General features: G+C 39.0%; 1 protein-coding gene across 2 annotated transcripts in view; it reads left to right on the top strand.

The window, feature by feature from the left end:
* crybg1a (crystallin beta-gamma domain containing 1a) overlaps positions 1-21821 on the top strand; it is a 39422-nt gene that overhangs the window by 16113 nt on the left and 1488 nt on the right. The window contains exons 1-20 of one of the 2 annotated variants that reach the window (XM_079458834.1): positions 826-1259; positions 3179-4386; positions 5353-11371; positions 12289-12327; positions 12811-12929; positions 13022-13196; positions 13378-13517; positions 13890-14016; positions 15093-15128; positions 15874-16055; positions 16241-16367; positions 16554-16699; positions 17909-18035; positions 18167-18196; positions 18838-18950; positions 19147-19279; positions 19576-19715; positions 19865-19988; positions 20562-20720; positions 20832-20994. In XM_079458834.1, coding sequence (XP_079314960.1) covers positions 1257-1259; positions 3179-4386; positions 5353-11371; positions 12289-12327; positions 12811-12929; positions 13022-13196; positions 13378-13517; positions 13890-14016; positions 15093-15128; positions 15874-16055; positions 16241-16367; positions 16554-16699; positions 17909-18035; positions 18167-18196; positions 18838-18950; positions 19147-19279; positions 19576-19715; positions 19865-19988; positions 20562-20720; positions 20832-20994 — 9310 coding nt within the window. In that variant the 5' untranslated portion in view covers positions 826-1256. Of the gene's footprint in view, positions 1-825; positions 1260-3178; positions 4387-5352; positions 11372-12288; positions 12328-12810; positions 12930-13021; positions 13197-13377; positions 13518-13889; positions 14017-15092; positions 15129-15873; positions 16056-16240; positions 16368-16553; positions 16700-17908; positions 18036-18166; positions 18197-18837; positions 18951-19146; positions 19280-19575; positions 19716-19864; positions 19989-20561; positions 20721-20831; positions 20995-21821 lie in introns of those variants that run through there. The other variant, XM_079458833.1, reaches the window with a different exon arrangement.

The raw sequence follows: 21821 nt of genomic DNA, 5'->3' as shown, positions 1-21821 counted from the left end.
ATAGCCTTCATCACCACAATGCAGCGGACAAAAAACACAGCTGAACTTCGCGAACATAATGCTCTCTCTCTCTCAAGTGACTTGTGCGCATGCTCTATAGTTGACGCGTGGGCGTTCCGCGTGCTTTTCCGGTAGAATTGTCCAATAAGGGACTAAGGACAGTTGTTGCGTAACGGTTTTTCATGTTCGGAAGAAACTTTCCAAAACCTGTACAAACACAGGGGGAGTGTATCGAGACCAGAAATAATGCGTAATACGTCCAACTCGTTTTTTTGACAAGTAAGCATGAGAAGACAGCACGTTTAACATTGTAAAGAAGTCAGAATGCATGACAGTTGCAAAACCCCTTCAAGTGCACAGTGTATACTATGTCATTTGGGACACAACCTTTAAATCTTTTTCCTCTGCAGGGCATAGAGACAAATGTAATGTAGTTTCCTAGGAAACCGTGGCGCAAACATGCAACAGTGAGTGTTTTCAGTGGCACAGTTGCACCATGTTTTCGTTCTTACTTCCCTGCACAATAATGAATAGGCGAATTTGACATATGTACAAATGATATAAAAAAAACTATACAATATAGTTGACAAATAACATGTAGCAGACTATAAAAAACAAGCCTTTTTTATAATAATGCAACTTAATGGAGCATTTCGTTGAAATGTATTTCTTAAATTAAATAAAAATAAATTACACAACTCAGTAAAAAACAACAATATAATAAGTAATGAGTGTTTTATCTTGGTAAGCGGAGTCTCACGATTGATAAAAACCACTATTTTTGAATTCTAGTTAGTATTTATTAATGTCCAGAAGTCTGTAGTTGGAGTTCTGCCGGAGCGAGGAAGGGTGTGGCATTGCTTCTGTTCGGTCTCAATACATTCACTATGAATGAATTTGTTTTAACTTTGCCAGTTACACAACAGCTCTAACGTGAGCATGCTTACATGTGGCCTAACCTGCAAAAGCTCTGGAAAGGTGCCACCAAAGTAAACAAAACATTACTTCAACTTCTTAAAAATACATTTATCTGCCGACTGCAGTCCCGGACTGGGCAGCGCGCTTGAACGAGCAGGGCTGAATATCGACTGAAAACAAGGAACGTATTGGATTCATAACTTGTGGGGTGAATGTTTCCTTTCGGTTTTTATTGCGGAGAAGTTTGGACGGCTGCAGTGATTTCTGCGATCTGAATCTAGTACTTTATGTGAAAAAAAACAAGCACGTTTCTCTTCTCGGTCCGCATCTGCAGTAAAATGGTAAGGAGGCTTTTCTTTAAAAGCGAATAAATGTTTACAATGAAAGTATTTGTGCTGTTTTATGTGCTGGTAGAGAGTTTCAGGGTACGTTTTAAAAAATACCGTGACAACCTACTTGGACAGCGTTTGTGTTCCGGACATACTTTTGGCGCGTGCTGAGCTGTGTTGTAACGGGCTGTTTAGGTCCTAAAATCTTATCTATGTAGTAAGCACACTAGGTATGTTTAGGTGCGATGGACGTATGCTGACTTGCGCAGGACGATCGGCGCTGTATCGCGCGAACCGAGCTTATGAATGGCTCTCGCGATACCTGATTGTCATACTCCGATCGGTTTGCGCAGCGCTGCGTGAGTCTAAACCTCTCGCCTCAGTTTGAGAGTTTGTGAGGGGTGGAGATACAGCGACAGGGAGAGACATGCTTCAGAGAAAGCAGATTTGTTCTGAACCCGTTCTGTAGAGGAGATCATCTATTATTAACGGAGATTTGGCAGGTATGAGGTTAGTCATATCACCTCGGGTGCTCGTGGGTTTTGTATGCAGATGTGTATTGCGAATAATTGCAGCAGTGGGTGTTTTGAATTTACGATGCTGTCAACGTGGCGGATTAACGTTGAACAATTTTTGATCACCTTAAAAATGTATATGGATACATATAGTGCAATAACTATGTAGTAGACCAACTTACTATAGTTTATGTGCTGAAAGGATATTATTTTGTCATAGTAAGACGCTTTTAATTTTCATTTTTGGTAATTTGTACTGTTGCAATTGTGTTTCTCATACTTAGTAGTACTATAGTAATTTATTAGTACTATGGTAAATGTTTGTAAGGGTACCGTTATAGTAATGCGTTTTTAGGGTGCTGCACTGACTTGCACGTTCTGTTGAGGTGCGTTTCCTCTTGTTCTCGGGAGGCTGTGTGTCCTGTCCTGTTGCACATCACTCGTTTCCTCAGTAGGTGCCAAGCCTGGGTTGGTCTAATGTTCGGTTAGATTATGAAGAGGATGTTTTAGGGCTTGTTTCCCATTTTGCATAATACCTTATGATTATGTGATTATTGTATGATTAATGTTACACACTGTAATCAAGGTTCTGCGTTCATGTAAATACAATATAAACGTGAATTATTCAACTTTGCCGAACTTCAAGTAATGTACAATAAAGAAAAACACTCCACAAGTTTGTGTGTGGGTTTTATTGGACTTCCAAGTTGTTAGAAGTAAGATGATACATCCGTAGACCATGCCTACAGCTAAATACTGAAGTCCTTTCAAGAATTACCATATTTCAGGATATTGGCTTCTGGTGTTACTTAAAAATTTTAAAACATTAAACTTTACAATCTCATCAGAGTGAATTTACTCAATGCAGACATGATGCGCATGTTCATATGTCAAATTCCACAAGTATCTCGTATGATCTTGATACGGAATTGCTTGTTATCTCAAGCAATTCTTTGTAAAGCGGCTTTATTCAATCGGCATTCATCTTACATTTTTTTGCTTCATAGACAAATGCCAAATGTGTAAAAATGTTCCCATGTACTTTATCTAGTTATGAATAAAGACTGTTATGTAGTTATGCACAAAGCATAGCAACATTTACTTTATAATATTTAAACATAATTTCCCCCTCTTGACAATTATTGCATAAGAGACACAAAATAATAAACAAGACATTAATAAGTTTTATCTTCAGCAGGAAGTTAATCTATAATACATCAGTATGTTGCTATGCAACAGAAATAATAACTCTTTGTACTACATAGTGAGGTTGTAAACAAGTGTGACTTTTAGCATGGCTGTAATACTGTATATTGACCAATCAGCATTCAGAAATGATCCATATTGTAATAATTAATCATTTATGCTCATGTATTTCCCACCTGCCTCACCTCTTTTTATCTCTTGCCCTGACAGAGTTCTGAGGAGAAGCCTGGACTTTTTAACCGTATCTTTGGAGGTTTATCTCGGAGGAAAAAAAGCAGATCCACGTTGGACGACAGGGACGAAGATGTGTCTTCACAGACAAGCAGCCCAATCAAATCCACAGCATTAGATGAACCGAGATCCAGTGTTGTTCTAAACAGAGAGTTTGAGAATTCAGTGTTTTGGCCCGAGGAGAGACGAAGCCCCAGCACGTGTAGCGTAGCCTCCATTGTCGTGGACGGAGGAGACTTACCATTTGCTGACAGTGGCAGCAGCGGGCGAGGTAGCGTAAGAGAGGTGGAAGTGGTCAAGGTAAGCAGAATCGAGGCCTTCAGCGATGTGAAAACCGATCATCTGGTGACGGAGGCCGGCAAGAAGCTCCAGGTTTACTTGGAGGAGACAAGTTGTGACATCACAGACAAAGCTCTGAATAGATGTGCTGAAGACACAACCCCTGATACTCCAAAGTCCTGTGCAGTCAGCGGGACGGAGATTAAAAAGACAGTTTTGAAACCAAGCATTCGAGGCAGCGGGAGTTACACGGCGCTTGTCGGAGTGACCCTCGGATCGCATTCCAGAGGCTCACTGTCCTCTGACAGTCTAGCTGAAGAAGAATATTCAGATATTATGGGTAAGAAAAACAGTGGCAGGCGAAAATCGCGCAAACTAACCAATAGCACTAATGAGGTTTCCCCAGCCATAACCACTTCCCCCGAGGCACAGGAGAGGCAATATCCTCCGCCCTCACCTGGTCAAGTACACATAGCTGTGTGGGCGGAAACTCACCTGACAGAAGAAGAGAGCGAGAGCTCTATTACTGACTCACTATCTTCTGTTGAACTCGCACAGGCCAGCCCAGCGGAAAGTCATTCTGCCACTGGTAGATCTGCTATTAACACTTCTGGTCCTTTGCAAGCGCCAGAATGGCCTGCCACAGTCACCGTACGGCCGTTTGAGAAGTCAAAACCTGAGGCATCGCAGTCAGACATTCGAGAGAACGTGGTTTCTAATGATCCAAATGCAGAGAGCTATGAAGAAAAATGTAGAAGCTTGAAATTGTCAGAGAGTGAGACAGTGTTTGCGAAAAAAGTGTACATTAGTCCCCAGTCGAGCTTGGATGGGGAAGGAGCTGAATTTGAGTTCAGAAGTGAGACAGACTTGGATGTGACGCCACATATCCCGCAGTCTAAGGTGGAAATGTGAGTACTCTTGCACTATATCCTGTGTTACCGAGCAGCACTGTCTTTGTTTACCCTTTACAGTTGCAATATGATACTCAGTTTCCCATGAATTTCAGTATATGATGAACAATAACTCTTAGATCTCTCCATAGATTGAAGTTACTGCATATGTGTTCAAAGCTCTGTGAAATTATGTGTTAATGATTTAAGAAAGCTAATAACTGAACTGACCTTAATTTGTGATGCAAATTTTGCTTTCTGAAAACTTTTTAGTGTTTTGAAGCTCTAGGCTAGGTAAACATTTGAAAGTAGATGTTGTTTTAAAAGACCTGTCTATATGTTACACCGTGTCTTCACTGGACATGAAGGGTGCGACATGACACCCTGCATGATACACCGTGCCGCACCAGTGTGGACAAAATGTAAAATAATAATGGGTTCTTCTAATGCATTTCTAATGTTTTTTGTAGTGTAGTATCGTGCCAGTTGTTCGTGCCAAATCATTTTTCTTTAACAGTTTTGTTTGTGCCTGTTTTTTATGATTCAGCCTTTACTTAGAATTATTGTAATAAATAATTGATATGATGGCACGTAACGCTTTGATAGCAGCTTTAATGAGTATCCAATAATAGTATGCTTCTATGTGCCCCTGTAATGATTACCTTTATATGAGCAATTATAATGGTCAGTGGAGTTCAGTGATCATGTTTTATGTCATGCAAAAAAGTTAAAGAATCTAAAGCAGGTTGTTAAGACGAATGTGATGGCACAGAAATGTAGCCAAACGTGTTGGTTAGAAATTAATTTTAGCTGGTCAAGAGTAATTATAAGAGTTTATAAATAGGATGGTTTACATATGATGTATCTGAGCTTTTTGATAATTGTCAAATCATGTGAGGAACATGGTCATCTGATTGTGCATTGATCCTTCCATAGTTGTTTCTTAGCATTGCTGTTATATTTGACTTTGTCGACTTTTCACAGAATACCAAACCCCAAGATTCTCAACGTCAGGCAATCCCCCGAACAGACACACGAGCCGGTGAGAGAGGAAGCTGTATTCGTGCTAAAAGAACCTCTGGAAAAGGACGTAGAGAGCCCTACTGTCCCTTTAACGGAGAACACAGAAGCTACAGACATTAAGGGGGAATCTGACTCCCTAAAAATGCCAAGTCCTAAAGAACCGTTAAATACTTTAAGCAGTCAGACGACCTCATCTAAGCCTTCCAGAAGTATGGACAGACAAGGCAGTGTGACACATGGAGGAAACAAAGTTAAGGGACCTCCACCGCAAGTTGTTCCTAAAACAAAAGCGGTGATGTCTCGAATCAAAAACATTTCTGAGGCGAATAAAGAAGTGTCTACTGTAGGGAGGGTTTCACAGAAACAGACAGATCAAAAAGAGGTGAAGTCTCCAACAGCAAAGGAACAATCCGTTTCTTTTAATAAATCAGTTGATATTAACACAAAAGTTCAAAAGACAACAGCACCACCGGCTTTGGAGAAACCAAAGAAAGGGGTAGAGGTTGTTACAGTATATTCTTTATCTCCCAAATCTGAAGGTCAGATTTCACCTAGACTGAAGGTTTCACCTGAAGGAGGATCGATAAGCCCAAAGCAGAAGATCTCACCGACTAGGTCAGTGGAAGAGAAAGATGTTGCGGAAAAAACACCTTCAACCTCAAAAGAGCAGGTCAAGCTTTTGAATTTTAAAAGAGAAAGACGTCTAAAAAGTTCAACATCTGAGGACAAAGTTGATAAATCCCCTTCCCCCCCACCTTCAACAAGAAATGGTGGTCCAGCTAAATTCAACACAGAATTCAGAGCATCTAAAGATATCCAAAAGTCAAAAACGCAGCCACCAGCTGCAAGTGAAAGAAGTCCAACATCAAAAAGCAGTTTTCATTTCTCAAAGAGTAAATCGATTGAGACAAAAGTCAAATCAAGTGACACTGTAAGCAAGAGCACAATGCGTGACAAAACCGAAGCCGCAGACCAATCAGAGCACAGTGTTGAAAAGCAGAAGCCTGCAAACGAAACCCAGCTGAGTGGGCCAAAAAGCCCACGAAAATTCAAGACCGATGTGTCATCATCAGGAAGGAAATCACCTCGAGCAACACAACCGAGTCTTTTAAAGCAGACTTCAAGTGCGGAAGTTACCCATGGAGAAAGTGAGTCACGTCAGCCATCATCACCACCACCTACCAAGTCAGAGAAAAAGGAGTCATCTGCAGTTAACGGTCCTTTCGGTGATAGCAAACCTTCCACTGGGGTCAGGAGCACATCATCAGAACTCAAACTAAAAAGTCCGGTTAAGGAGGTTGCTGATACTCTAAGTCCCACTAAAACTAAACCCAGGAGAGATTTTAGGAAAGCAGAGCAAACGATAACTTCAGAACCAAAAATAGACAAAAACAAAAATGTGTCTATTACACCCAAAATCTCTCTGAAATCTGAAAGTGGTGAATTAGAAAATACACAGAAACAACCAAAAGCCATCTCTGAAATGAAGACTGAAGTCACTTTGCAAGTGGCACCTATGAAAGATGATTTACAATCCCTAAAACCACGGAAAGAATCAAATGTACAGGCTTCATCAAACCCAGATGCCCAAGTAGTAGATAAAAGTGAAAAGGAGACAAATGTGTCCATTACATCCAAAGCCTCTTTGAAATCTGAAAGTGATGCTTTGGAAAAAACTCAAAAACAACCAAAAGAGCCCTCTGAAACAAAGATTGAAAAAGCTAGTACTGCTGAGACCAGGGTTATTTTACAAGTGTCACCTTTTGAAAATGATTTACAATCTGTAAAACAACTGAAAGTATCAAATCCACAGGTTTCATCAAACCGAGATACCCAAGCAGAAGATAAAAGTGAAAACATGAAAATGTTTTCCATTACACCAAAAGCCTCTTCTGAAAGTGAAAGTGGTGCATTAGAAAATACTGACAAACAACCCAAATCCACACCTGAAAGTAAGGTTGAAAAATCTAGTGCTGTTGAGACCAAAGTCACTTTGCAAGTGTCACCTTTAGAAAACGATTTACAATCTGTAAAACAACAGGCAGAATCAAATCTACTGGTTTCATCAAACCAAGATGCCCAAGTAGTAGAAAAAAGCGAAAAGGGGACAAATTTATCCTTAACACCCAAAACCTCTTTGAAATCTGAAAGTGGTGCATTAGAAAATACTGGCAAACAACCCAAATCCACACCTGAAAGTAAGGTTGAAAAATCTAGTGCTGCTGAGACCAAAGTCATTTTGCAAGTGTCACCTTTAGAAAACGATTTACAATCTGTAAAACAACAGGCAGAATCAAATCTACTGGTTTCATCAAACCCAGATGCCCAAGTAGTAGAAAAAAGCGAAAAGGGGACAAATTTGTCCTTAACACCCAAAACCTCTTTGAAATCTGAAAGTGGTGCATTAGAAAATACTGGCAAACAACCCAAATCCACACCTGAAAGTAAGGTTGAAAAATCTAGTGCTTTTGAGACCAAAGTCATTTTGCAAGTGTCACCTTTAGAAAACAATTTGCAATCTGTAAAACAACAGGCAGAATCAAATCTACTGGTTTCATCAAACCCAGATGCCCAAGTAGTAGAAAAAAGCGAAAAGGGGACAAATTTGTCCTTAACACCCAAAACCTCTTTGAAATCTGAAAGTGGTGCATTAGAAAATACTGGCAAACAACCCAAATCCACACCTGAAAGTAAGGTTGAAAAATCTAGTGCTGTTGAGACCAAAGTAATTTTGCAAGTGTCACCTTTAGAAAACGATTTACAATCTGTAAAACAACAGACAGAATCAAATCTACTGGTTTCATCAAACCCAGATGCCCAAGTAGTAGAAAAAAGCGAAAAGGGGACAAATTTGTCCTTAACACCCAAAACCTCTTTGAAATCTGAAAGTGGTGCATTAGAAAATACTGGCAAACAACCCAAATCCACACCTGAAAGTAAGGTTGAAAAATCTAGTGCTGTTGAGACCAAAGTAATTTTGCAAGTGTCACCTTTAGAAAACGATTTACAATCTGTAAAACAACAGACAGAATCAAATCTACTGGTTTCATCAAACCCAGATGCCCAAGTAGTAGAAAAAAGCGAAAAGGGGACAAATTTGTCCTTAACACCCAAAACCTCTTTGAAATCTGAAAGTGGTGCATTAGAAAATACTGGCAAACAACCCAAATCCACACCTGAAAGTAAGGTTGAAAAATCTAGTGCTGTTGAGACCAAAGTAATTTTGCAAGTGTCACCTTTAGAAAACAATTTGCAATCTGTAAAACAACAGGCAGAATCAAATCTACTGGTTTCATCAAACCCAGATGCCCAAGTAGTAGAAAAAAGCGAAAAGGGGACAAATTTGTCCTTAACACCCAAAACCTCTTTGAAATCTGAAAGTGGTGCATTAGAAAATACTGGCAAACAACCCAAATCCACACCTGAAAGTAAGGTTGAAAAATCTAGTGCTGTTGAGACCAAAGTAATTTTGCAAGTGTCACCTTTAGAAAACGATTTACAATCTGTAAAACAACAGGCAGAATCAAATCTACTGGTTTCATCAAACCCAGATGCCCAAGTAGTAGAAAAAAGCGAAAAGGGGACAAATTTGTCCTTAGCACCCAAAACCTCTTTGAAATCTGAAAGTGGTGCATTAGAAAATACTGACAAACAACCCAAATCCACACCTGAAAGTAAGGTTGAAAAATCTGGTGCTGCTGAGACCAAAGTCATTTTGCAAGTGTCACCTTTAGAAAACGATTTACAATCTGTAAAACAACAGACAGAATCAAATCTACTGGTTTCATCAAACCCAGATGCCCAAGTAGTAGAAAAAAGCGAAAAGAGGACAAATTTGTCCTTTACACCCAAAGCCTCTTTCAAATCTGAAAGTGGTGCATTGGGAAAAACTCAAAAACAACCAAAAGCTCCCTTTAAAACAAAGATTGAAAAATCTAGTGCTGCCGAGACCAAAGTCACTTTGCAAGTTGCACCTATAAACAAAGATTTACAATCTATAAAACCACAGACAGAATCAGATCCACAGGTTTCATCTAACCCAGATGCCCAAGCAGTAGTCAAAAGTGACAAGATTTCAGATTTGTCCATTACACCCAAAGCCGATTTGAAATCAGAAAACGAAACCTACAAATTGGGAAATACTCAAAAACAACCAAAAGCCACCTCTGAAAACAAGGTTGAAACATCTGGTGCTGCTGAAACCAAAGTGTCTCCTTTAGAAAAAAATTTACAACCCATAAAACAACAGTCTGGACATTGTTCGTGCCCAGATTCACAAGTTCCATCAACCCCAGATGCCCAAGTACCAGATGTCCAATCAGATCTTGTTGAAAATGAATCTCTTGTTGAGAAAAGCAAGGTTGAGTTAGAGAAAGAGAAATGTACCCTTGCGAAGAAAAAGAGAGGTCATTACACAGCCAGTGATCTGAGCTCTCAAGTTCATGAGCAGTCCGGGTCTTCTCAGGAAAAAACCCTTGCAGTTATTTCAGATAAGTCATCTGAGACGATCCTGAAGATTGAGACCAAAGAACTCAACGTGGAAAATGTTGTGAATTCAGATTTAAAACAGACTAAAGCCGCAATTACAAAAATAGAGACCACAAGTAATAAAGAGGTTCAAAGCAAAGAAGAAAGTGTTCAACAGACCGTATCAAAGACGCAGTCAAACTTAGAGACAACTGTTCAGTTGGCTGACTGTAAAACTTTGAACCCGGAGTGCGTCAAACAGAATGAAATGAACAAGTTGCCTGTAGCAGCTATAACAAATCCAATAGCTGTTTCTAAACCAGAACCAAGAGGTGACAAAACTTCAGAGCAGAAACCTCCACCACTTAAACTTCCTGGAGAACAGTCTTCTAAACAAGACAAAAAGACAGAAGTTCAAATAAGAAATGTAGAATCCAACTTGAAAGTTAAGAACACACAACTGGCACAAATGCCAGTTGGTCATTCAAAAATAATGAAAGCGCCAGCTGATCAAAGTCTACAACAATTTACTTCGCAGAATCTTCCGTTCGACACCAAAAACCTTTCTAAAAATAACAAAGTCCCTTCTAGTTGGTTAGATGTGGATCAGAGTTTCGAGAAGAAGAAAGTGGAGAGACGAATGGATTGTTCTGCGAGTGACGATAACCTGCTGAATACTTCTGACGATTTTGAAACGTTCATTCGTAACATCAAGGAGCACTGCTCCCCTTTCACTCTGCCACCTAGAAAACATGGGCAGAACAAAATGCCGTCACCCCCTTTTGCGATGCCGGCCATTAAAGAAGATCACTTCGAGAAGGTATTTGATCCAGAGCAATTCCAGTTTGGGACAAGAAAAACTGCAGGACCAAAAGATCCGTCTCCAGCCATGATTATTAAGAAAAAAAACGATGAGGCAAAAAACAACGCACCCTCGAGACGAACTGAAGACATCCTCCTATACAAATCTCTTTCCTCTAGACGGCAGCAAGACAAAACGGAAAAGGTTGTTGAGGAGGAGAAAAGTGATGGAGAAAACAAGAACAACACGGAAGGATCTGGAAAAGTCTCCTCAAGGTTGGAAAGAATGTCAATCATCTCAAACCTCAGGAAAGTCTCAAGAACCCCAACTCAGACTGTCTCGGGTGAAAAGGACATCCCATTGTCCCAAGCTGTCACAACTCCAAAAGAAGACATTGGTAATTTTCCACCTCAAGGCAATACAGTAATCGAAAATGTTGGTTCAGTGAAGAGCCCGTCAACAACCCCTTCCTTTCCAAGCTTCTCAGAAGTCAAGCTGCCTGACTTTTTGGAGAAATACCTCAATAAAGGCAACGCGAGCCAGCAAAAGCCTGACACCAGTTCTTTACCTGCATTGGATGTGAGTGCCACTTCGAATGCATTTAATGCAAACATAGGCCTGCAAGGAATACCAGCATTAACATCTACATCTAACAGCAATCAAAAGCTTCCACTGGATACACCCACCAGCCTCTCACCAACACTTGTAGGGGTACGTTTGATAGTAACTATTAACTATTCAACTTAAATAGTTTTCATTAAAGTGATTCTCTTAGCACAGATACTTTGACATATTAGCTCTGTTTTAAAATATAGGCATAATGTTTCATAGATATCTAGTAACCTCTTTTAAAATTTATTTTATTATAATTCATTTAAGGTCCAGTGTGCAATTTTTTGGAGAATATTTTGACAGAAATGCAATATAATATACATAACATATCAGAGGTGTATAAAGACCTTACATAATGAAGCGTTATGTTTTTATTACCTTAGAATGAGATATATATATATATCTACATACACCATGGGTCCCGTGGCAGAATTCGCCATGTGTTTCTATGGTAGCCCTAAACAGGCACTGTGATGACATCTTAGTTATGTGTCAGCCACCGTAGTCCCTCGATTGGGAGGGGGGAGGAGTTTAGTGAGCCATTAGTTGCAATTCACAACCTTACCGCTAGATACCGCAAATAAATAAATGTCATACACTGGACCTTTTAAATTAATGAATCAATTGTTTATGTTTAATCATATTATTTGGATAAACATTAATTCAACTGTAAATGGCTCATTGAATTAACAGCATGTTCTACACACACACATGCGTATAAACGCTTTACTCTGTAATATAATCTCTGGAGGTTGGAAGACAAGTCTTGCTTAACCTTTCAGAATACTCAGGTTGTCTCTACCTGCCTGGTCTTTCATCTCTTTTGTGGAATTTGTAATTTCAGAAGCATGTTAGACCCTCTGGGCTTTAGATCGTATTTTATGTGATGCTTTATTGTGTTTATAAAAACAGTAACCCACTTAAGACTAAAGGTCCAAGTCAGTCTCTCGTAAGATTTAAAGGCAAGTCATTTTTTTCTAATGGAAATTATGTTTGAATATGTTTTTGTTTTTTAGACACCATCTGTCAGAGGCTTTCACAAACGCCCTGGAAAGGTATTGCAAAATTATACATTTAAAAGTAACTAAGTATCTATATTTATATCTGTGTAATCTACATGCATTGAAAATAATAGTCCTTTATAGTAAATATATGTTTATTTATTATAGATTTGAGTAAACCTACTGGGTAGACTTATTAGTTTTGTTTTTAATTTAATTTAAATTAATTATAATAATGTTACATTTTGTTTAGTTTTTAGCAATTTTGTGTGCTGTTGTAATTGTATTATACATTTTTTATCATTTATATGTTGCTATATAGGTTTCAGTTTAGTTTAGTGACTTATTTCAGTTTTTGCTAATGCAATATTTTCTCATTTTGTTTAGCTTCAGGCAGTTATTTTATTTTAAGTAACAGAAATGTTTGAATAGTCTCAGTTTTAAACTTGAACTGTAACCTATGAGCTTGGAATTACTATCACTATATTACTCTATTAGTTACAAGAATATATGTTTCTTGTTGAATTCTGTTTGCAGATTGTGATATACCAGCAAGCTCAGTTTGGTGGAGAGGCATATGAGATATTTAGGGACATAGAGGACGCCACCTCGATGGAACTTTCTCCAGTCATTTCTTTGAAGGTCGTCAGAGGATGGTGAGAGCTTTTACTCATCCTCGCTTCCTTTCAATAATGAAATATTGGGTTGTGCAATAAGCTTACTCATGTTTCCTGTATTTTCATTTTAGCTGGCTGCTCTATGAAAATCCAGGCTTCCAGGGTCGATCCATCGCTCTGGAGGAAGGTCCAACAGAATTAGTCAATGAGTGGGTGGAGTCAGAGCCCAGTGGGGAGGTTGGCCCAGATGGCTTGCCACTCCCAACCACACCCATGGTTATTGGCTCCATTAGACTGGCATTGAGGGTGAGTCATCAACATCACACTGGATTAATTCAGGACAACAAAGGTCATATGCATTAACAGTTACTCATGATACCCTATTGGTTTAGGTCAAATACCTAATTTCTTCAAAAAAGAAATTTAATTGCGTCATGAAATAAAATCATTTTCCTTACAGCTAACGTTTTTTGTCATTTGTTGTCAGGACTACAGCATACCTAAAATCGACCTGTTCACAGAGCCGAACGGCATGGGCCGGATGTCCTCATTCTGTGATGACATGATTGAGATCTGCTCTTATGGCATTCCTCAGAGTACTGGCTCCATTAAAGTCCACTCAGGAGTGTAAGTGAGATTCTGATCAGAAATGTCCTCTTTAAGGCATACTGTTGAAAATGTAGTTCATGAAAATCTCATATGTGGACCATACATCATCTTTTTTTCAAAAAACTGCAAATCTAATAGTTGCAGTTAGATCATATGATGGATGTTTGGTCTTGCTGCATGATTAAGTGGAACGTTTTGAGGTTAAAGCATGTGACTATGATTGCAGCGGAGTGTGTGTTTTAGTGTGTCTTTTGGAATGCTGTTGCCCTGTTGTTGCGTGTTAGAAGATATTTTGGAACTGTTTTTTGCCTTGACATGTTTGTTCTTTGCCAAAACAGCTTGCCAAAGCAACAGTGGAATCTTTCTTATTGTAACTGTGTATGTTTTAAGATGGCTGGTCTTCAGTGATCCAGGTTTTCAGGGCCTTTTGGCTGTTTTGGAGGAAGGTGTGTACCTCTGTCCTGAGGACTGGGGCTTTCCTAACCCCTTTGTTGGATCACTGCGACCTCTGAAAATGGTGAATATACATATACCGCACCTTCTCAAACTCATCTGGCCCTATTTTAACAATCTAAGCGCACTTAGGGCGTGTCCAAATCCCCTTTTGCTGGTTTAACGACGGGAGAAATGGTCGGCGCATAGTCTAAAAGGGTTGTCTCTATTGCCTTAATGAGTAATAGGTGTGTAGAAACGTGCAGTAAACCAATCAGAGTATCATATCGCATTCTCTTTAAGAGTCTGTTTTGCTTGCGCCACGGCGGATTAGCTATTTACACGTTGGAATTTGCAAGCGGAAAAACGGAACGCTTCTCTAGCAAAGAAACGCATCTACTCGTGAGCAAAGTTAAAACGAGCAGACCATCCACAAGACACGTTTTACATTGTAATCCATTAATTATGAATATTTGGCGTGTTTGTGTGCTGCTGCGCGTCCCTCTGTGTGAAATAAGCAGAGTGTACATGCGTTCTTGCATATAGTGTAGTACTAACATACTAACACAATCTTTAAGTAACCCCAAAATATTGCGCATTTATCTTTAGACCACGTTGCCTCAAACTATTAACCGTGTCAGGCTGAAACTAGCAAAAAACACTTGTTGTCGTGCCTGCCGCCTCACCGTACTGGGTGTATGATAGGGCTTGAAGAGTTTACCCCTCATTCATTTATTTACTCGCCGTGTCTTTGCCAATAGTCCTGTATGATTTTTCTGTGGCAGACTAAATGTTCAAAGAGATCTTTTCCATGCAATGCAAGTAGATCGGAACCAGTCAGTTCAGATTCTAAAAATACAAAATAGGACTTTAAAAGAACACAAAGGTAATGAAAAGGACTTATGCTATTATCTGATGCAGACATATGATACAGTAGCTTTGTGTGAGGAACTGATAGGGAAGTCATTATTCAATCAATATTTGCTGGACAGCCATGGTCACCGTTCCCTTTCAGAATGGTCATTCTGCTATACTGTAAATAACTAATTTGGTTTGTCATTAAAGAAAGAAAGTCATGTGTATTTAGAAAAACATGAAAATACATATCTGGAACAAAAGTTTTGTCAATATGTAAAATTGTACCTTTTGCCTTTTTCACAGGGTCAAATTAAGGTGGAAAATCCGATCGAAATGAAGGTGAGACAGCTTTTCTACAGAGAATTGTTTAATACCTAAATTTCATATGTCTAAAGAATACATTTCCTACACCCCGGCAATAAAGTTACCAGTTGTTACAGGCAGGTTAACAGACAGGTTGTAGACCAGACTGAGCATGTCCAGCAGAGACAGGGTTTGTTTTTGTTCGTGGCATGTTCAGCCTGGCCAGAGTTTTGTTCTTTGAATTCTGAGCTGTGAAAGTTCCAACGTATTGTGTCTCGACGCTGTCTGACATTAAAGGTGCAGTCAGTTTGGCTGTACATTTCTCACAAGATACAGGCATATGATAGTGATTGAAATACAATTAAATATTAATAATCAGTCAAGTCACATTTCAGATGAGGACTGAAGCACAAAGTTTATTAAGGTGATTATGAAATAAGGGTTGAACTGTAACTCAAACTTCTTGAGTTGCTTTACTTGAGAAAGTGCCTGAGATTCCAGAAAGGACTGAGAGAACAGCAGACAGGCCTCGAGCCGTATCTGCCCGAGGCAAAGTGACAATGAACCAGCAGTTCCCAGAATTTCAAATATGCGGTCCACAACTGTACGTGCTCATGTAAACAGGCACAAGTCGAATGCTTAACATATGAAGCATATCTCGGATATCTGAGGCATTTTTATTTGGTCATATTCTAAAACTATCTTTTTGAAAAGCCAGTAGCTTGTTATGGGCTAATGTTGATGAATAATCTATTAAGTTTTTCTCTCTGTCATGAATCAGGCAGTGCTGTATGAAAAGGCAATGTTCCAAGGGGACTGCATAGAGATCGAAAGAGACATTTACAGCCTTGATGAGATAGGGGAAAACGAGAAGAGCACAGAAGAGGAGAGTCCGGATGGTACGTCTGAGACGATGAAGAAGAGCTTCGGTACGGTCGGCTCATTGAAGATCCTGGGTGGCCTGTGAGTACAGTGACAAAGCTGCTGGTGTTGGTGCTATGCGGATAAACAGTTTTTCCTTAGAACTGTAAAGTCAACCATCAACGTCAATATTCAGATGCCCGATGACTCTACTATCGATCTAAATCACATTATCTCTTTATTTGTATTTTTGTATGAGAGTTATTCATGTTATTATTATTTTAAAGCTGGGTAGGCTACTCTGCGCCTGGGTTGGAGGGTCACCAGTATCTTCTGGAGGAGGGAGAGTACGCAGACTTCACAGACTGGGGTGGACTGGAACATGGGCTTTTCTCTATACGGCCTGTATTAGCAGTACGTACTCTTTCACTGAAATACACAAGATGAACGTGAGATGAATAAACACATCACAGCAGGCATGCTGGGAGGATTTGACTTCAATGAATCCCTGATCAGATTAAGAAACAGATAAACCCTCTTTTTTGCAGTTTTCTTTTAAAAGAAAGCCTGTGAGTCAGTTCACAGTTTTGTGTCCTTTAGGATTTTATGACTCCTCACATGAGGCTGTTCAGTGATCCAGATTTCAACGAGAGAGGATTGAATTTGGACCTGATCGAACCTGTCGTCAACATGGAAGGCACCGGTTTTGGAATAAAAACTCAGTCGATGGAAGTCTTTTCTGGCGTGTAAGTGTCTATTCCTCCGTTTATTTATTTCAAAACTTCTCGTTTCCTTCCCTGCGGCGTCACTTTTTTCTTAACCCTAATCTTTAGTAGTATCGTAAATCTGTCAGTGAAATGTTTGTTAGCCCATGTAGCCAGTTGTGACCAGTCCAGAGGGATGAATGTTTTTAGAGGTAAATAAATCACTACAAAATGTAATATTTCAATATCAGATTTAATAATTTAAGTATTTTAAAGTCGGTGAGAAATCGTGTTTTATTTCTACAATGTGAAACATTTGATAGAGAAGAGACATAAAATGAAAGTGAATTGGGAGGTAAAGAACACAGGAAGAGCAAGCTATTATGTTTCGATGATAGATTACAAAGACAAACATTTGTATGGTTTTGAATAACGTGTGCTAATGAATCATACACAATAAGACCAGGAACATGCATTGAAAAGTAAACAGGGTCCATGGTCATTTTATGTTGACACATCATGGCCAAAAAGGATGCCTTTTTTCCTTTAAAAAAAACCCCACAACAATCTTTTCTAAAAAGCAGCTACTGTGGTCAAACAGATTCAGGATTTGAAATGCAAAAAATAAAAGTACAAATGTTAAAAAGAGAAAGTTCATGTTTTCCACACAATCTTTACACTACGGCTGTGTTTACTACGTATATTGGTTTATTGGCAGTTTGGATTTGCATATTGACAGTTCATGATGATGTCAGGATGATGAAGATGTGTTTGACCACGTTATTTTCTAATTATAGACTTCTTAGTCATGATGTGTCCAACACACCCTCTCTCTCCTCCTCCCTCTGTTTCACATGCAAATAGCCTCACAGAAATGTTTGATGAGCTCACATACTGCACATGCCACACTGGTGCTGTGTAAATCATAAAGGGTGCGTCTGCTGTCTAGGATACAGATAAACATTTTTGAGCTCAGCGCTGATATACAAGATAAACTGTGTAGATTAATCTAATCTTTTAATCGTCTCTAAACGTCCTTGTTTACATTAGATAAACGCTATTTAACCTATAGTTTACATTTATTTCTGATTAGTGGGAGGTGAATTATTTATTTAAGAGACCTTAATGCATGATTTCCGACTCTGTGTTTTAGTTTAGTTTAATATGAGATTGTCTCAGTAAGATTGTTTTTCTTGTTTGGGATGAGAGAAAAGAAAGCCATTTGACTGTTTAACATTTGACTGTACACAGGTGGATAGCATTTGAGAATGCACAGTTCTCAGGTGAGCAGTATATTTTGGAGAAGGGTCTGTATGCCAGCCCGGAGGACTGGGGCGCACATAATTGCAGAGTCTTGTCCCTCCAGCCTGTTGTTTTGGTAATTGACTTATTTTGTTTGTTTGCGAACTATTATACTTCACTTTTGTTGTTCAATATAATTTTGAGTAATGTAGATGCTTGCGTTTGTATTTATGACTTGTTTATATGATATGCTTTATTCTCTCATAGGATCCAGCAGATGGTCTGTCAAGATACAAGGTGAGTTAGGTGTATAACTTTAACCTTGTCCATTATTTCTATAACCAAGCCCACCTGCAGATTATAATAACATGATGCTATTATGCTAATTATATAATATGCTAGTTGTGGGGAAGTTTTGCTAGTTTTGATTCTGTACAATTTGGTGGAATATATTTAAATAAAGGTAAGAGTACTATCATTTTCCTATATAATATATAAACTGAAGGAAAATTCTGCAAGCGCACATTTTGGACAGACCTGCCTTTTAACTGTATTGTTTTGGTGTCTCTTTCTGTCCAGAGGCGTGTGAACATGCCCATTTTTAATATACCTATATGGAGATCTTGTTATTCTTGTTAACTAGATGCACTCACGTAACTACTACTGCCGCCTTTGGCAACCGTGTCCTTGCACTGTATCTCTGGATTCACACACATCACCCTATTAAACGAATGGTGTGAGAAAACGTGATCCAGATCCATGGATCTGCAGGGATTTACAGGAAATAATTATGCAGTCCGCTTAGACGTGTACGAATGTAGTCTCTGAATTATTTTCTACCTCACCTTTGCTTAATCCCCGTAAAACAAGAGAGCAGGTGTTCAGGAGGTAGAAGTGCTGTTACGTTTTTTGAATGAAATGTTTTGTGTGGTTCTCAGGTCCAGTTGTTCACTGAGCAAGGGTTCCAGGGAGAAGTTCTGGTCTTAGAAGAAAGTGTAGCTTTTCTGCCGGAGGACTTCCACCCCAGGTCCTGCAAGGTTCTAGCCGGGAGGTGAGAACATTTGCCATACAACAGAATAACACAGGGATGTTATTCTTGAATTAGAATAATGATTGCTTCATTGGTTATGAGCATTTGTTATTGCGTCTAGTTACCTACTCCATCAAGGAAATTCTCAGAGGGCAAAAAAAGCACATTTTGGATGTCACTAAATATTATCCATTTCTTTGTGTTTGTGTATGTAAAGCTGGGTGGTGTTCGACGGCCCACAGTTCACTGATAACATGTATGTGCTGGAGGAAGGAGAATATCCAAACCCTGATGCGTTTGGCTTACTCAACTCAAACTGCAGGATCAGCTCGGTTCACACTGTAGGACATGTGAGTACTGACAGAGATGATGATATAATATAGTCATAACTGTACTGGTCACACGTGTCCATGCAACTTACTGTATGTCTTATGAAACCATATAATAACTTTGCATGAGGATTCTTTCAGCCTTCAGATCTCTTGAGTGCTCATTCATTGTAATTGCAAATAAATAAAGAAAGTAGCTTTAGGGTAAAGAAATAACATCTTGCATCTAGTTATGGCATCTACAAAAAACTTTGAGAAGATTTATTGTTGGATTGATGTGCTGTTTTACAGTAGTTCCTTGTCTTTCTTCACTTCAGGAGTTTTCTGTGCCCTCTATCACACTGTTCTGTAAATCCAACTTCAGAGGCCGTAAAGTCATTTTGACAGATGGAGCTCTGAATCTCTCTCAGGTTGGGTTTGATGGGCGGGTCAGCTCTCTGTTGGTCAACGGAGGAATGTAAGTGCTTTTTGAAGCATGTCCTCAAATGTTTTTTTATTCCAAATATCCTCAAGACGTCCCTGTGGTTGTCAATACAATTTGGGTGTGCAAATAAATGACTAGATTGATTTTTTTAATCGTTTTTTGTGTGTATGTTTTCATCACAGTTGGGTGTTGTATGAATACAGCAATTTCCGTGGTCGTCAGGTTCTGTTTCATCCCAGTGAGATTGGTGATTGGCCGAAGTTCAGAGGCTGGGACCGGATCGGTTCACTGCGGCCATTATTGCAGGTATGAATCTCTAGTCAATTTTCCAGAAATCTGCTTAAATTGGAGAAAACACTTTGTCTCTGTATCAATGGTTCAAAACTATAACATTTATAACATAAATTATAGCATTATAACATATATAACATAAATCGCATATCATTGGACCATCAATTTGTTACGTGTTTTATTTAATTCATAAAAGCAAAATCCTACTTAATATTGCACAGTTGGGTATTACATTTACAGTTGAGCATTTGGCAGTACTACAGTACATTCAAGGTGTCCGAACTATTTTGTCAATTTTTAGTGTTTTCACTGAGAATCAAACTTCTATTCTCATTCCAGTAAATACAGTTACAGTACAGTTATTACTGGGGGTGTGTGTGTTCAGATACAGTGGGGTGTTGTATCCTTTTGCTCCTACAGTACTGTAGCTGTGAAAGTTTATTGTTTAGGAACAGCACATATGGGTGCAAGGCAAAGCTGGCACATGTACATCATATGGACACAAACAAATCAAAATCTTTGTTTGATAAGACCATATGACAGTGCACTTCTGTACCTTATGTGCATGTTCTTTCTCCTCTACAATAGAAACGGGTTTATTTCCGGCTGCGCAGCGCAGAGACGGGCTGCCTGATGTCTCTGTCTGGGCCCCTGGATGATATAAAGCTGGTTCGGGCCCAAGTGATGGAGGAATCTGGGGGTCCGGAGCAGATCTGGGTCTATGAGAATGGACTGTTACGCTCCAAGGTGTTTGATCACCATTTCAGCTATTTATAGAAAAACTGTTTTACTGAACTCAAGTGTATTTGTGATCGTAACAATTGCTGCGTTTACATGTATCTCTCTCTCTGTCTACAGTTGGTAGAGGATTGTTGTGTGGAGACCTCTGGCGGTGTGGTTATGGCAGGTTGCAGGCTGAATATCTCACCTGAGCCAGGCAAGGACAATCATTTTTGGAGCATCACAGGAGATGGAATCATACGGAACAACTTTAAGCCTGATCTTGTGCTGGAGGTCAAAGGTCTGTTTATGTGCTTGTATATGGATGAATCTTTCTGTCCTTTTCTTTTGGGTTTTAACTACGTTAACATTTACGGTATGCATTTGGCAAACAAGATTTAATGTAGTTATTGAAAGGAGTAAAACATTTAGTATACAGCACATTTTCACTATCGTCATTCCGCAATTGTACACAAGCAGTAACTCATTGGGGATCATGGTGGATCATGGTTTGCGTACTTGTGCATTTTAGTATAGGTCCCATTCAGATGCAGTGAATGTGTGTGTCAATCAAAATAACCACACACCCCTCTGCTGACGGTCTCAGAGAGAATTTATTGATGACACTTTATTGATGTCAGGGCAGATACACTCCCAACCCCACCCATACATACCACAACATCCTGTCAGAGAATAAGATACTTAATATGCACCCATTTATAACATTTGCTATAATTTGTTGTACGTTAGATAACGGAACACATTACATGTTTTATAGAATAACAAAAAGTAAAATGCATGTTACAGTAAAATTTACATTCTAGAATGAACTTACTGATTAAGAACTGCTTATATATTTTTTGTAGTCGGTATGAATTTATCTTATTAATATAAATGGTTTCAGTGGCAACAACATAAACAAATGTTATGTGGACCAAACTTCCGGTAGACATCCGCATAGAGTCATTAACTGTTGAGAAGTTTTAATTCAATACATTGATACAATAAAATATTAAAATTAATATAAAATAAATGGTTATATAATAAGCAAACACAAATTTCAGGGCCAGGCATGTGCGTCCAATAAAACCGTCTATACATTTCTACTGTGAAATTTAATTTACCTGT

The sequence above is a fragment of the Barbatula barbatula genome (genome assembly GCF_947034865.1).
Source record: "Barbatula barbatula genome assembly, chromosome: 6".
NCBI classification, from domain to species: Eukaryota; Metazoa; Chordata; class Actinopteri; order Cypriniformes; family Nemacheilidae; genus Barbatula; species Barbatula barbatula.
Note: the sequence above shows the minus strand (reverse complement) of the source record. Positions and strands in the feature narration are given on the sequence as shown.